We start from the raw sequence: 17,013 nt of genomic DNA, 5'->3' as shown, positions 1-17,013 counted from the left end.
AGAGGTGCAGGCGCAGAAACCCCGCTAACTCTGCTTTCCTCGTGGCCGCGACCCCCGGCGACCCCGTCACCAGAAGCGGAAAGTCCCGAGTCCTTCGCGTCTCCCCGTGTCTCCAGCCCTTCTCTCCCAGGCCCCGGGAAGCGCAGAAAAGGGGTTCCGCCCGATGAGAGCTCTGGCCACGCAATGCGAAGGAGAGGCCATCCAGCGAACCCCTCTCTTCTCCCGCTTAGCCTGCTGTGGCTCCCTAGTGCTCGGAGGGCAAGAGCGGCCCCTCCCCACGGCCAACAGGGCTCGCAAGCCCCACTCCCGCCTCCCAGCTGGTGACTCTCCCCACGTCTCCCCGCCTTGAGTGCACAGCCCCCCACCCAGGACACCCCTCATGCCTCACCAGGGGCGAGCCTTGGGACTCAGCCTCCCAGGACCCCCTGGGCCGCTGCACCGAGGACTGACTCTCGTTTCCTGTGGAACATCTGCCTCAGGAGATGTTCCTCTGCCTCCTCACTCCCCAGATAACACAGGGCCGCGCGTAGTAGGTGCACAGCAACCACGCCGATGTGTGCAAACCAACCAGGCCAGACCCGGAGCAGGCGGCAGAGAGCGAGAGCCGCTGAGGCCGCCACAGCCCCCTTGGGTGCTGGCTGACTTCCAGGCGCTCACCCACCCTCCCCGAGCCTCGCTCCGCATCCACAACGGGGACCACGGATCTGTCGCCACGGCGCCCACACGGCATTCACAGTCCCAGGCCTGGGGACCTCGCAGGCGCTGTGCTTCCAGCCCAGGAGGGTCCCGGGGGCCCTGGGGCGGCCCGTTGACTTGGAGCAGGCCTGTCAGTTACAGGCTGAGATTGCGGAAGCTGCAGGCCCTGTCCGTGCCCCCCACATCTAGGGCTGTGACCCGCGGGTGCCCTCGCTCCTGGGCAGAGTCTGGGGGCGGGGGGGGGGGGGCGGGGGGGAGGCAGTGTGCACGCCGCCCTCTGCAGGCTCCACATTCCAGGCTCCTCCGTGCGTGCGTGCAGGGGCACTGGCTCCCACATGGTCCTGTCCTATGAGGGACGGGGAACCCCGAGGACCTGCCTCCTCGAGGTCACCAACCCTGCCAGAGAGCCCCCCGCCCCCAGCCGAGGGGGCAGCCAGGCAGGAGCGGGCAGACCCCACCGGGGGCGAGGCCACTGAGTGTCCGGGGGGCTCTCCGCTCTGCGCCCCGTTCCCTGCAGGCAGCTGGCTCCTTCCCAGCCGCACCCCCCTCCCCCACCTCAGCCCAACGCGGCCGCGCTCCGTGGGTCCACACTGTCCTTGTAACGCTGTCCCTCCCCTCGTCCTCGCTCAGACGCTGTCAGTGGGGCCTTGGTCCCTCCAGGAGGTCGGCCGCCTCGGGCCCGATTCCCGGCTCACGGCTCACATCTGGGTGCTCCCGGGCTGGCTCTCGATGTCCTGTCAACCCCGCCCTAGACGCGGCGCGAACACCCCTTCCATGAGGCCTTGAGCCATGTGTCTCGGGTCTTTCTTTTCCCTCAGCATCCAATGGCCTCCAGGTGATTAAAACCTCACCATCTATTTCCTGCTGGCCGGTGCTTGGCACAGGGGCTGGTGGAGCCCCAGGCACAGGGGCTGGTGGAGCGGGCACAGGGGCTGGTGGAGCCCTGGGCACAGGGGCTGGTGGAGCCGCGGGCACAGGTGAGAGGTGTCCAGACCTCGCAGGGACCCTCCCAGGTCCCCGCGCCCCCGCGCCCCCGGTCCCCTCTGTCCTGCCTGGGGAGTCCTGTCTAAAGGCCTGGGTGCCCTGGGCACAGGCTGCCCTCATCTCAGGCAGGTCCCCTCAGAGAGCCGCCCCGAGTGAGGAGGGCCCAGGCCTGACCCCCGTGGGAGCCCGGGGGCAGAGGGACAGACAGAGGGACAGAGAGGGACAGACAGGTTTCTCCCGCCCAGGGTGCCTGCCTGCTGCTCCCTGCTCCCCCTGCTGTCCATCTGTGCTCCTGCACGCCGCCCGCCAGCCAGGACCCCGGCCTGCTCAGGGCTCAGCGGAGGGAGGGGCACAGGGGCTCGGCTGCTGGCGTGGCCCCCAAAGGACTAGGACAACAGTGGAGAGGAAACAGCTCCCAGGGCCGGAGCCTAAAGGCAGGAGGGCCCCGTGGACGACAGACCCAGAGGAGGTGTTGACCCTGCTGCCAGCCCCGGGCAGACCAGGTTAAGCTGAGCACTCACCACACACCCTGCACACATGCACACGCATACATACACACACACACACGTGCGCGCGCGCGCGCGCGCATACACACACACACGCTCACACGCACACACACACGCACACACGCACACGCACACACACGCAGCCTACACACACTCAGAAACACACACACACACCCACACACATCCCACCCACCCACACACGCAGCCTACACACTGAGAAACACACGCACACGCATACACACACACACGCAGCCTACACACACTCAGAAACACACACACGCACACACACACATGCAGCCTACACACTCAGAAACCCCCCACACACACCCTGCACACATTCCCCCCCCACACACACACGCACACACACACGCAGCCTACACACTGAGAAACACACACACGCACACGCAGCCTACACACACTCAGAAACACACACACGCACACGCACACACACACGCAGCCTACACACACTCAGAAACACACACACGCACACGCACACACACGCAGCCTACACACTGAGAAACACACACACGCACACGCACACACACACACGCAGCCTACACACTGAGAAACACACACACGCACACGCACATGCAGCCTACACACTGAGAAACACACACACGCACACGCACACGCACACACACGCACACGCAGCCTACACACTGAGAAACACACACGCACGCACACACGTAGCCTACACACTGAGAAACACACACACGCACACGCACATGCAGCCTACACACTGAGAAACACACACACGCACACGCACACACACACACAGCCTACACACTGAGAAACACACACACACACGCACACACACACGCAGCCTACACACTGAGAAACACACACACGCACACGCACATGCAGCCTACACACACTCAGAAACGCACACACACATATGCCGCCTACACACACTCAGAAACACACATGCGCACACGCACACACAGCCTACCTACACACATCCCACCCACCCACCCCCACACACGCACACACACGCAGCCTACACACACTCAGAAACCCCCACACACCCCCCATACACTTGTACACACATACCTGTGAGACACACTCACACACACACACTCACACACCCTGTGCCTGTCCCTGTAACTCCTTTCCCTCCTCAAGCCCCTGAAATCCAGGTACAGACACGGGCTCCTGTCAGGCTCGCTTCCCTCCCGCCAGCCTCCCAAGGCAGCCCAGTGGAGCGGGAGGGGCGGACAGGACTGCTCTCCCACCTCCGCACGCTGACGCCTGTAAGGAAGGGGCTCCCTCCCGCGCCTCCCCAGGAGGATGCTGGGGGCTTGGCCAGGCTTGGCTGGGACCCTGTGGGCCCCCAACGTACAGTCACTGTAATTCAACAAAAGCTATTGCTGGGGAGACTTAACCCCCCCCCCCCCCCTCATGGCGCCGACTCCAGGCAGCTGAGCCTGCACCCTCCTGGCTGCAGCCACCAGAAATGACCGTCTCGGAGGGACCTGCAGCGCCAACACGTTAGTTTGTTATTTCCTGCCACCTGCTGGCCGAGCGGGGCTCTGCGCGCCACACGCACAAACGGCGACAGTAGCGGAGACACAGGGATCTGAACTGGGGGCCGCCCGCAGCTCAATGCCGGGCGCCTCCCTGGTCACGCCCCAGACAAGCTCCATCTCGCTGGCCTGGGACTCCCTGAGGCTTCGAAAGTCTACATTCCACCGTCTCTGTTGCTTAACGATATCCCTTAACACTGCTGGGCAGACAACGGCGCCAGGAGTAACGTTCTGAACACGGGCTTTTCTCAGGCCTAGAAACGGGCGCTATCCCTGCGGCTCTCGCCAATCGGGAGCACGTTCACGCGGCTCACCCCTCCAGATGGCCAGCCCCTTCCCACCACTCCCACCCCTCCCTCTGCCAGTCCACGCGGGCGCGGAGCACGGACAAGATCGCGGCCTGCACACGCCGAGGCGAGGCGCCCGCAGCCGCCAGGCGGAGCCCTCCCACCGCCTCCGCCAGCTCGTCTCTCCAGTGAGGTTTCAGACGGGAAAAGACCATTTAAAATACAGACATTCTTCTGTAAATAAATGGTGCTGCACCCAGCAAATTAATCGGGCTTTTAATAAACTGCTTGCCCGCACTGTACAGCGATTTGATAATTAGTTATTCTTACCTTAGGACCCAAGTCTACGCCTCCCAGTGACTGTGAACGTGGAAATGGGAATGAGAGGCGGCCAGCCAGGCTGTCGGGGTTGGGGTTTGAAGTGGAGGGTCTCACAGCCACCGATCCCCGTGGGCCTAGTTTACGGGACAGGATTCCCCTCCATGTTAATGGATTCGGGGCTCAGACAAGTTAGTCCCCCACTTTTCAAGGGCAGTGAGAATGCACACCCCTGCCCACAGCATCGGTGAGGAGAAAACCGGCAGCTCTGGGAAGTGGGGAGCAGGTGGGAGCCCCGTTTTCTGGGATGGAGTCCGATGTGGATTCATTTAATGAGCGCGTGCTGTCATGCCTGCTGTGCGCGCGGCTCTGTTCTAAGCGTGTATTCGTTTAACACCAGCATTAATGCAAGTGATCTTCCCAACAGCCCCATTTTACAGATTAGGAAACTGAGGCACAGAGAGAGGAAGTGACCTGCCCAAGGCCACACAGCTAACAGGCAGCGGGCCCAGAGTTAAGGCAGATGACCAGCCTCTGGACCACGTGCCCCATCTCTGCTCTCCCCCTGCCTTTTGGGGGGAGGGGAGACAGCGTGAACCCTGCCATCCACCTGCGGCCACTCGCATGCTGGGCTGCCTGGAGCTTACCCTTCACTCACAACCCTTCTGAACTCCCATCGGGCCCTGGCCCCGGGGCAGACGGCGCCGGCAGAGGCACGCTCTCCACGGTCCCTCTGCTCCCCCTGCCAACGCCCCTCCACCGCACCCCCACCCTCACCCCCACTTCCCCTCCCTGGGAGCCCTGTGGACAGGTGCTGAACTGCAGGGCGCGGGCCGCGCTCCCCCTCGCCTGTCACAGCCGTGCCGCGTGCCCCGCGGGGAAGCCTTGAGCTGGCAAACCCCAGCCAGCCTCCTGTCCCTGATCTGACGCGGGGACACAGCCGCTGTCCGAGGCTGGGCCTGCAGAGCTCACCAGGGCCGGCCCCTCGCAGGCCCCTCTCCCAGCCCGGGAGAAGGAGCCGGTGTGAGGGACAGTCCCCGAGGCCCGGGCTTCAAGCCGCACCTGCCGGGGGTGCGCGGAGACCTGCCGGCCGGGGCCTCGGGCCCAGCCTGTCGCAGGCGATTTCACAGCTGAGCGGGCTGGAAGCCGCGGGCTGTCGGGAGGGGACGCTTCCAGAGCTGCGGTCAGAGCGAGAAGGACACGGCGTCGGGGCCGCTTAGCCCTGCCAGGCGCATGGCGTCGCCTCCGTCTGCGGCCTGGGAGCCGGCACGAGCGAGCCCTGGGAGCCCCGTCCAGCACGGCCCCGCGGGACGGCCCAGGGCGGGGAGAGGACGCGTGGACCGGAAGCATGAGCGAGCAGAGAGCCCGCTGCCTCCGTTTCCCCGCTGTCCGGCCCCTGAACGAAAGCCTGCGACCTTGGTGATGACAGAGCCTTCGGTGCCGCGGGCGAAGCGCCAGCCTGATAAAGCGGAGGCTGCATCCCTTCGCGATGAAAGTCTAGTCTGAGCGACACAGGAGCCGGGCCCTCTGACCCGTTCTCTCTCCGTCCTCGTGAGCAGGCCCTCCTGCCACGGAGACCTGCTGCGGATGGAGCCTGTCCCCCGGCCACGGCTCCCACAGCCACAGCCCCCCCGCCACACCCTCGCCATGGTCCTCACCTGGCCATGGCTCCCACGGCCACGGCCCCCCCCCACACACACACAGCCACGGCCCCACAGCCCCGACACACACACGGCCACAGCCCCTCCCAACTGAAAGCCTGCGCCTCCTTCCCAGGAGGAAGTCTGTGTGGCGTCCCAGCGGAGAATGAGAAGTTGGACTTGAAATAAAGGAGCCACTTCAAAAGCACCGCCAGGCCCAGGCGAGGCCCTGGGATGCAGCAACTCGGGGCTGGTGACACCCCCCCCCCCCCGGCAGCCCTGCAGTGGGGGTGCCCGGAGCCCCCCAGTATGGACAGGGAGGGACACAACCAGCGAGCGAGGCCGATGACACACATGCTGAACGAGAGAGTAAATGAGCGTGTGTACCACTGACTGCCTGGTCCGCACGCATGTGTGCATGTATGTGTGTGTGTGTGCGCGAGAGTGTGTGTGTGTGTGTGTGTGTGTGTGTGTGTGTGTCCATGCGTGTGTGCAGAAAAAAATGAAAGAAAAATGTGGTTTTTTCAATCATAAAAAGGGAGTTGCACCGCAGGGCCCCTAAAGCTTGTGAAAAATTAAACTCGACGGATTCAAACTGTCCTATTTCCACTTCAAACGCGGAGGCACTGAGCTCTTCCCACCTGAGCTTCAAACGCCGGCACCTAGAAAGTTCCTCTCCAAACACGCAGCCCCCGGCCCCCCAGCGCCGCGCTCCGTCTTTCCCTCCTAATTACACCCGTGAGTCCATCCACCAGCCGCTGAATAATTCAGCCGGCGGCGTGGGTAACACCGCGGGCTGCGGAGTCGGGGTCCCCAGGCCCCTCCATGGCGGGGAGCCCCGGCCCCCCTGCCCCCCGCCCCGGGCTGCACTCTGCCTCCTCCTCGGACGGGCAGGTTTACTTTGCCTCTCAACGCAGCAAATCCCCGCGATGTTTAACAAAAGCAAAAAGCCGGTCTATTGTCGCATCGTTCGTGTGCGTTTAGCGATGAGAATATTAATTCCCCCAAAAAGGAGGCGCCCCGGCTGCGCTCTGATCCCCCCCCTGGGACATGGATGCGCGGAAGGCTCTGGAAAACGCTCCTAATCACCCCCATTTGGGGCTGGTTTGTCTGGTCTGTGCCGGGAGGGCTGTGCCGGCTGGGGGGGGGGGGGTCTCATTACCAGAAAGGATGCAAATTAGAGTCGAATCTCCTCAAATCTCCCACCTCCTCTCAGCTCTGCCGCCACGAAGGCCCTTCTCCAGATGGAAGTGCAGGGGGCAGGCAGCACGCAGCCCAGCCGGGTCTGTCTCCCCGTCATTCTCCTGTGCATCGGGGGGACCTGCTCTTAGGGGAGCCGCTGCTCTCGCCTGAAGGCCCGAGTGCCGGGGCGAGCAGGGGGTGCGGCCCCGTCGCTGGGCTGCGTGGCCGTCGGGGAAGCTGATGGGCGGTGGGGCGGGTACAAGGCTGAGGTGAGTTGGTCACTGGCGGTGTCCCGGCCAGCAGGCCGGTTGGCCGGTGCTGGAATGCACACCCCTCTCTGCTGGGGACGGGGCGTGTGGAAGCTGGCGGCCAGCTCAGCCCCACAGCGGGGACGCACCCACACTGCTGGCCCCAACCCGACAGCCCCCCACGGTCTCCGTGCAGAGCGGACGGACCAAGACAAACACCTCACACTCAGAGCAAAGGCCTAAACACACGCAAGGCAGCCTGTGGCTGTGACGTCTCCCCTGGGGGATGGTCAGGGGAGCCCAAGCAACGTGCAAGCAGGAAAACAGCCAGCAGAGCCGGACGAGGCCTCCCTCTGTGCCACGTATCAGAGCCGCAATCAGGGGCCAGGCCATAGCTACCACCCACAGCCACACACAGCCACACGCAGCCACACACACACAGCCACACGCAGCCACACGCAGCCACACACACAGCCACATGCAGCCACGCACAGACACACGCACAGCCACACACAGCTACACACAGCCATACGCAGACACACACAGCCACACACAGTCACACACACAGCCACGCACAGCCACACACACAGCCACACACACAACTACACACAGCCATACACAGACACACACAGCCACACACACAGCCACACACAGCTACACACAGCCATACGCAGACACACACAGCCACACACACAGCCACGCACAGCCACATGCAGACACAAGCAGTCACACACAGCCACACACAGCCATACGCAGACACACACAGCCACACACAGCCATATGCAGACACAAGCAGTCACACACAGCCACACACAGCCATACGCAGACACACACAGCCACACACAGCCATACGCAGACACACACAGCCACACACAGCCACATGCAGACACAAGCAGTCACACACAGCCACACACAGCCATACGCAGACACACACAGCCACACACAGCCATATGCAGACACAAGCAGTCACACACAGCCACACACACAGCCACACACACAGCCACATGCAGACACAAGCAGTCACACACAGCCACACACACAGCCACATGCAGACACAAGCAGTCACACACAGTCACACACACAGCCATACGCAGACACACACAGACACACACAGTCACACACACAGCCACACACAGCCACATGCAGACACAAGCAGTCACACACAGCCACACACAGCCATACGCAGACACACACAGCCACACACAGCCATATGCAGACACAAGCAGTCACACACAGCCACACACACAGCCACATGCAGACACAAGCAGTCACACACAGCCACACACACAGCCACGTGCAACCACACACAACCACATGCAGCCACATGCAGTCAGTCATGCACACAGCCACGCACACAACCACACACACCACACACATAGCCACACACACACACTGCACACATGGGGCCATACCTCACGGCTGGAACCCCAGGGCCAGGGGAAATTAAAGCTGTGCAGACTCCCAGGGGTGGACTGAGGCGGGCGAGCAGGGCTGGTTGTCACATGAAGTGAAATCTGGGGACCCGGCACCCAGTGGGCAGGGGCGGAGGGCCGCTTTCCTGGGAAGCGCAGGGCCCTGTGGTGGGAGCGTGCCCAGGGAAGGCAGCCACGGAGTCACCACCGATGCAGGCAGGAACGAGCGCTCAAGCCCGTGGGTCTGCCTTGGGGAGGAAAACCACATTTACAAAGAGGCGCCGACCCCCGCACTGACATGGAGAACCAGCAGCGGGGAAGCTGTTTTTCCGCATCCAGGACAGCTTTTTACTGTTCCGTGCCCGCGTCAAAGGGACAGGAGCTCCGGCAGCCGAGTCGTGCGGCCCAGGGCCGACGGGTGTGCCGTGCGCAGCCCGACGCAGGTGCCTGTAACGGGGACCGCTAAACAGAGAGGTGGGTGCAGCCCCCGAATAGTGTGCTCTGTGTGCGGCGGCTCGAGGCGGAATGAGTGTACGAGGCCAGGCCTATAGGTTTCCAAGCCCAGGGCACCGGGCGAGCACCTCCCCACGCCGCTGTCCACGGCGCGTCCCGGGGGCCAGGGTCGAAGGTTTAGGACGAGCGAGAGGGGCCCTGGGGCCTCTGTCCGTGGCCGTGGGAAGATGGGAAGGCAACACAGTTATTAATTTCGCTGCTGATCCGAGAGGCGGAGGTGTTGGCAGCCCCGTGAGGACACGGAGAACATGACTGAGTCGTCGAGGTCGCGGCTGGGACATGGCATCGGGGGCCCCGCGGGGACAGGAGCAGGCGCTCCACACGGCCAAGGGCGACATCTGGATCTCGTGGCGGAGCGGGGGATGCAGGGACGATGACCGCAGAATGGCCTCGACGCTCTGCGGTGACAGGGCTGCCGTCTTGGGGAATGCGGCTCAAGGTGAGCAAGAGGGCGAGAGCCTGAGCAGCAGGGACGCAGGGCCGACCGGGAGGCACAGAGGCGGCCGCGGCCAGCAGCGGGCAGAGCGGCCTGCGGAGGCGGCCGCACCCGGGACACCGCCTGGCCCTGGGGGTGGCAGTGCGTCTCTGCACGGGCCGGCTCCCTGCAGGAGCTCTGACTGCCCACTCCGAGGGGCCTGGGTGTGCCCCCGGGGGACAAGGCCCCTTGTCCTTACCCGGAGCTTCTGCCCGTCCCCTGAGCCCTTGCCCCTGGCAGGTGCCCGGTGGACATCATTGGTGGGTGGCTGGAGCCTGCCTCGGGGATGGCTGCACGGAGCGCAGGTGTCTAAAGCAGGCCCAGGCCCTGGCTGGCTTTGCTCAGTGGATAGAGTGTCGGCCTGTGGACTGAAGGGTCCCAGTTTCGATTCCCATTGAGGGCACATGCCCAGGTTGTGGGCTCGATCCCCAATAGGGAGCATGCAGGAGGCAGCTGATCAATGATTCACTCTCATCCCTGATGTTTCTCTCTCTCTCCCTCTCCTTTCCTCTCTGAAATCAATAAAAATATTAAAATAATAAAATAAAATAAAACGCGCCAGGACATGAGGGGAACCTGAGATGCCTCGAGGGGCCCCCAAGAAAGCAGCCACCATCTGTGGGCGCAGGAAACTGGACAGAATGAGCGCACAGGCTCCCTTCCTCAGGCAGCACCTTAGGGTGCTTTCAGGGCGCGGACCGCGGGGTGGGGCCCGGGGAGTGACTGGGCCCAGCCTCCCATCGGCAGGCGGCTCGGACCTGAGGCCCAGGGGCAGCCACTGCGCTCCGTCGGCACGGCTGGCGGACCTCCGGCTCCGACGCCGCCTGAACCAGGTCAGCCAGAGCGTTCTACACGCGGAGTAACGGAGGCAGCGGCTGTGGCCTCCCCGCGCTCCGCGTTCAGTTACCGAAAGCCAACGTCCCTGAGACACAGACACCTTCCAAACCGCCGTGGACAGCGGGTCCAGAGCCCGCGCCGGGACGCCCGCAGCCCCCAGGCCTTCCCAGGAGCGACCACGGAGCCTGTGCCCATGAGAAAACCGTCCCAACTCCCGGCCGCGTCCCTGGCCCGAGCCCCCAGGTGCCCAGGGAGCCCTCCCTCCCCCGCTTCGGGGAGCGGCTTCCCCCAGAGCCCGCGGTGGAGCTCGGACGCGGGGCCTACCTGTCATCTCCTTTTCAAAAAAGGGCTGGATGGCCTTGCCCTGCCTGGAGTTGTCGGCCACAGCCTCCTTCAGCAGCTGCCCGCAGCACACTGTGGAGGGGGGTGGGGGGGGGGGACAGAAACCCGTCACCTTCCAGGAGGAGGGCGAGCGAGGACATCCCAGGGGCCGGGGGGGGGGGGGGGGGACAGAGACCCGTCACCTTCCAGCAGGAGGGCGAGCCAGAGAAAGACACCCCTGGGCCAGGGCAGGGGAGGGGTGGAGGTTGCTGAACAAAATAGAGAAGGGTTTCTGAGTGGGGGTGTGTCCAGGGGAAGGAAATGGGAAAAGGAACTGGGGGAGGAGGCGGCCGAGGGGGAAGGTGCAGAAAGAAACAGGATTGATTTTGCAAAGACCGTAAAACACAATACATGGCGTGACCCTTGCGGGCACCAGCCAGCGGCCAGCAGGGCTGGGATCCCGACAGGACGGACGCCCGAGCCCACGTCCACCCTGGCCCACCCGTGGTCACTCCACACTGCAGCCCAGGAGAGCGGAGACCAGGCAGAGCAGCAGACAGGACTGCAGCCCGGGCGGAGGCAGCTGCAGCGGGTGGAGCAGGTCCTGGGAGGAGGGAGCCGCGCGGAGAGGAGCCCCAGGGCCCCGCGTCGGGGGGCACCGAGTCTCCTCGGGGTGAGACCCCACGGCCTGCGAGGAAAGCCGCCGGGAAGCTGGGAGCTGAGCGGGGCTCCCACGGCACGGAGATGCCGGCTTCTGACGGCCAGGCCCCCGACACGCGGCTGAGACGGGAGGGCCGCGCAGGGTGGGGGACACCCTGGCCCCCAGTGAGTGCGGCCGGTCCCACCGTCACAGAACTAAGACCAAGCCGCACTGGCCCCACGGATCCCGCACCAGACTGGCTGCGTGATGAGACGCAGCTCTTTTACGCTCGATCTTCTTAAAGCAAAACCACACTAACCAGCCCCTCAGCAGTGCAGGCACCACAGCGTCCAGCGTGTAATACAAACCGGGGGGCGGGGGGAGGTGGGGGCGACAGAGCAGGGAACTGTGGCCCCTCGGGGGAGAGAGGAGGCGTGGAGCCCCATCAGGAGCCGACACCAGGCCAGCGGGCGCGCGGGAACTTGAAAACAGCGATTGGAAACAGGCTACGACGTTCAGAAAAAGACAGGCAACGTGAGTGACCAGATGGAGAAATCTCCGCAGAGAAGTGGAAACTAATTTTTTAACAAAGAGAAAGGAACAGATGGAAGTCTGGAACTGGAGGCCATCAGGACGGGCCGCCCTCGGCGCCTTTGGGGGCGGACACCGGGCATTAGAAAGGATCAAACTGGAACAAAGAGGGGGCTGAGGGGCGAGTTAAGGGGGGCAGCGACTGGAAACAAAGAGTGGAGAAAGGGGCGGAGGGTGCACAGTCCAACACACATATAATTGGAGTCCCAGAAGGAAAGGGGGGCAGACAAGAATATTTGAGAAAATATGGCAGAAGAATTTCAAAATCTGATGAAAAGTATCAACCTGCAAATCCAAGAGTCCGAGACCCAAGAAGAAACACACAGGGAACCACACCTGAGGCATCGCAGTTAAATTTCCGAAAGAGAAAGAGAGAGAGCAGCTGCAGAGCCGCCAGACGGGGAAGCCTCCGTCCGCAGGCAGGGCGGCGGGCGGCCCCGCGAAGCGGCGAGAAGCTGTCACACGGCTCCTGCTGCAGCGGGAACCCCTTCAAGGACGAAGGTGAACGCCAGACGTGCTGAGACAGACGAGAGCCGGGAGGATGCGTCTCCACGGCGTTCACCACAGGAAGCGCCAAAGGAGGCTCTCTCGGCGGGAGAACGTGTCGGTGGGAACGCGGGCTGCACCAGGACGGGGCGGGGGGGGGGGGGTGACGTGTGGGGGGTGAGGAAGCCCTTCTGCCCTGCACTTCCTGACTTTCAACAAAGAGCGTATCAAGTGAGAGTGACTGCAATGTGTTGTAGCGTGTGCCACATGTGTACAGGCGACATGTATGACACAAGAGCGTGGAGGACGGGAGCCGGGCAAAGGGAACGTCCCACCGGGAGGTCGTGCTGACGTGGAGGAGGGCGATGTTAATTCAGGGTGGATGGGGACACGGGAGGACGCACACGCAGTCCCCAAACAACCACCGACAGAGGAACACAAAGCCACTAACCCACAAGGCAGCTGAGATGTGAAATGATCACTGCAAGGACCTGGTTAGCCCAGGAGTTGGAGGAGCACAGGACAGAGGACATAATAGAAGACAAACACCGGGCCGGGCCTGGCCCGTTTGGCTCAGTGGATAGAGCATCGGCCTACGCACTGCAGGGTCCCGGGTTCGATTCCAGACAAGGGCAGGTACCTCGGCGCAGGCTGCTGGCCCTGGTCAGGGTGTGTGCAGGAGGCAGCCAATCGATGTCTCTCTCTCATAATAATGTTTCTCTCTGTCTCTCCTCCTCCCTTCAAAGGTGGACTCACGGAAAGAAGCTGCCCACCCCGGTCTCTCCTCGCCAGCCCCATAGAGCAGGCGCCTGGAGGGCGGAGGCGGGAGGCTGGAGGCGAGGGGAGGCCGGGCGGGCGGCCACACTCACGGTTGACGAGGCCGTACTTCTGGGCCAGGAGCCCGGCCTGCAGGCTCTTCCCGCTGCCCACCGGCCCGCAGAGCAGCACCTTGGGCGTGAAGGGGGCGTTGGACCGACGGTTGGTCTGGACGTAGGTCAGAGCTGGAAGTCAGGAGGAAGATAATAAACGCAGGCCCCAGGGAGAGGGGCGGGCGGCGCAGCCCCGCTGGCTGTGGGGCTCTGGCTCTGGGCGGACACGGGAGCCACGCCAGCACTGAGCCACCACACGAACAGGCAAAGCCCTGGGGCCGAAGCTGCTGAGCATCAGCCCCGCTGCCTGGGGCCTGGCACAGAGCGTGGGGAGGGCGTGCGAGCAGGTGGGGAGCGGGGGGCAGAGGCCAGAAACGGGCCCCCAGGCCCCTGAGCAGGGGAGCTGCCGCCCAGTGGAGGCCCGGGCCCTGCCCGCTGCCCAGCTGCCCACACCAAGCGGGGTCTCCCCCACCAGCCCCGCCTCCTGTCAGGGACCCAGGCATCCAGCGCCCACGGTCCGCTGTGGTGGCCCTGTGACACCTTTCCGCTCACGTAGACTCCGCCCGACAAGGGGCTGGGCCAATGCTGCCCTGAGGAGCCTGCTGGCTGACCTGGGCGGGTGCGGCGGGGGTGGCACTCTTTTTAAAATATATAAATACTTTTTATTGCTTTCAGAGAGAGAGAGAGAGAGAAACATCAATGATAAGAGACAATTATTGACTGGCTGCCTCCTGCACGGCCCCCCACTGGGGATCGAGCCCGAAACCCAGGCATGTGCCCCGACTGGGAATCGAACCGAGACCTCCTGGGTCATAGGTCAAAGCTCAACCACCGAGCCACACCGGCCGGGCTGCCCTCGTGTTTGGAATTAAAGGCACAGGTGAGTTAAGAGACTGTTTTCAAGGCCGTGAGGACCCTCGGCACCGTCATCGCTTAGCGACTGCGAAGCTAAATGCCCTGCAGGCCTGTGGGCCGGTCCCGTGTCCCCACTCACAGAGCTGGGGGCGGGGCCACGCTCCCGAGCCCACCGCCACGGGGCCGTCGCCACCAGTGCGAACAGCCCGGAGGACGTGGCCCAAGCAGGGTCTCGGATCTCAGACCGCCCGAGGCCGGCACGTCCAGAGAGCACAGACGACGCCTGATTTACAGGCAGTGACTTCGCTGTCCCGACGCCTCCACCGCTAATCACTCTTTAAAAAGCGTGGCTGCTGCGCGCACTGCAGAGACGCACAAACGGCAGAGAACGCGCCTTCCGGCCCTCAGCCTCCCGCTCTGCGTGAACTGCTGGTGATGAACATAGTCCGACACCGCGTGTTCCTTCACCGCCCAGGCATGACCTCGCTATGAACGCTCCCACGTGAGCGAGGAACCCGGGGGCCGTGACTGTGCGAGCTCTGACCGTGGCCCGCGCCCGCCCGCGCTCACCCTGGTAGAAGACGTCCACGCAGGGCTGGTCGGCGCTGATGACCTTCAGGACCCCGGGGTACGAGGGCAGCACCCTGACGATGTTCCTGTGGTGCCGCAGCAGCCTCTGCACCGTCTCCCGCTCCGAGATGCCCTCGGGCACCACCAGGCGGTTCTGGATCTCAGGCTCGGGGGGCCAGTCGAAGGTGGTGTGGTAGATCTCTGCCGACAACAGGGCGCAGTTGGGGTCACGGCTTGGCTGCATGGGGGGGCAGAGGGGGTACAGGGGGGAGGGGGCGTACCTCCAGTTTGAGGGTCAATTCTCTTCCCCAAGTTCCTTTCGATCAGGACTGTGTCCGGGGCACTCAGTGCGACTGCAGAAGAGGAAGAGGGGGTGGGGGAGGGGAGGAGGGGGAAGGAGGGGTGGGGGAGGGGAGGAAGGGAAGGAGGGGGAGGGGGAGGGGAGGAAGGGGAAGGAGGGGGAGGGGGAGGAGAGGAAGGGGAAGGAGGGGAGGGGAGGAGAGGAAGGGGAAGGAGGGGAGGGGGAGGGGGAGGAGGAAGACAACCCGGCAAGTGGGAGCGGGTCCCGGACACTGGACTCCTTGGGCCAACCCCTGCCCCACCGTCTCTCGCTGTTCATGACAGTGAGCCACCGCCATCTCCCACCCGAGGAGTCTCTCGGCACCAAACACAAAGGCCTCGACCTCAGGACCGAGGCCCACGCACGCCTGACCCTCCGACCGCTAACCCTTCCGGGCCGTGCTCGGCGCCGGCAGGCACATCTCGGCACGCGTGCCTTTGCCAGGTTTTCCACTGTTTCCTAAAGAGAGACTCTCAGATGTGAGATTCCTGGAACAGGAACCACCAGGGTCCAAATAAAAGCCCACGTTTTAAAGACCGAGCCGGGACGCACAGAGTTCTCTGAACTAGGCAGCGGCGCTGACCTGGGCGGGGCGGGCGCGGGGCGGGCACAGCAGGTGCTCCCTGGGGGGCCGGGCGGCTACTCACTGACGTGCCTGGGGGTGATCCCGAGGGTCTGGACCATCATCGCCTGCTCCCGCGTCTCGGGGATGCCGTCCAGGATCCAGCCCTGGGCAGAGAATTCCCAAAGGCGCCCGCTATTTTTATCTCCCAGAATTTCCAGAATAAAGGAACTGACAGCTTTATAGAAAGGCCGAAGCTCTGAAGACAAAATGAAGTAAAACGACAGCCGCACCTGTAGTCTGTCTGTTTCCCGTCACCAAACGCTCCTCCTGCCTCCCTCCTCCCTGAGCTCTCGCTGCTGCGGCCACGGGTGGGCCCAGCCTCGAAGGTGGACGCACCCACCTGCTGCTCCCTTCGCCCCGTTTCGCGCCCTTGTCTCTGAACCGTGCCGGGCGGGCACCCGGATGCCGGGGAAGAGCCTCCAGATAAATGTGACTCCCGACGCCTGGGCCGGACGCGGCTGTCCTCCCGCATCTCCGTCAGCGGCCGGCGTCTGGGGAAGCGGCCGGCGTTTCTTTGATCATTAATGAGGCTCAGCCGTTTTCTCCATATGTTCACTGGCCAGTTGCGTTTTTTCTTTTCCAAAAATGCCGCTTCCTGCCATCTCTGCAGTCCCCTTGGGGTTCTCGTCCTTTTATTTATTGACAAGAGCTCTTTGCATATTAAAAGCGTTAACCCGTTTTGGCAAACACTACCCCAGGCCCGTCGAGGCCAACAGTGTTGCCAGCGTCTCCCGCAGCCTGTCTTCGGCTTTTCATCTCGTGTGTGGTGCTGTCTCTCACACACGTGTTTTTGGCCAAATCGATCACTTTCCTCTTTGATTCCAGCGCCGGGTGGATGTGTGCAAAGCTGAGAAATGTCACTGGCGTCTAAACCAGGGGAGGGCCACAAGGGGTTCTTAAACTGGACCGGAGGCCGGAACAAAAGCATGGATGGAGTGTTTGTGTGAACTAATATAAATTCAAAGTAAACATCATTACATAAAAGGGTACGGTCTTTTTTTTTTTAGTTTTATTCATTTCAAACGGCCGGATCCGGCCTGCGGGCCGTAGTTTGCCCACGGCTGGGCTAAACTGTGTCCTCCAGCACTTTTCGCC

General features: G+C 63.3%; 1 protein-coding gene across 1 annotated transcript in view; it reads right to left on the bottom strand.

Moving 5' to 3' along the window:
* AK8 (adenylate kinase 8) overlaps window positions 1–17,013 on the bottom strand; it is a 63,171-nt gene that overhangs the window by 27,455 nt on the left and 18,703 nt on the right. The window contains exons 6-10 of the mRNA XM_036329258.1: window positions 15,941–16,022; window positions 15,235–15,306; window positions 14,954–15,154; window positions 13,529–13,660; window positions 10,946–11,035 (exon numbers count right to left, since the gene is read on the bottom strand). Coding sequence (XP_036185151.1) covers window positions 10,946–11,035; window positions 13,529–13,660; window positions 14,954–15,154; window positions 15,235–15,306; window positions 15,941–16,022 — 577 coding nt within the window. The remainder of the gene's footprint in view (window positions 1–10,945; window positions 11,036–13,528; window positions 13,661–14,953; window positions 15,155–15,234; window positions 15,307–15,940; window positions 16,023–17,013) is intronic.

Source organism: Myotis myotis, unplaced genomic scaffold (assembly GCF_014108235.1).
Source record: "Myotis myotis isolate mMyoMyo1 unplaced genomic scaffold, mMyoMyo1.p scaffold_m19_p_12, whole genome shotgun sequence".
In the NCBI taxonomy this organism is placed as follows: Eukaryota; Metazoa; Chordata; class Mammalia; order Chiroptera; family Vespertilionidae; genus Myotis; species Myotis myotis.
The sequence above is the reverse complement of the archived record's forward strand: the minus strand, read 5'-3'. Positions and strand labels throughout refer to the sequence as shown.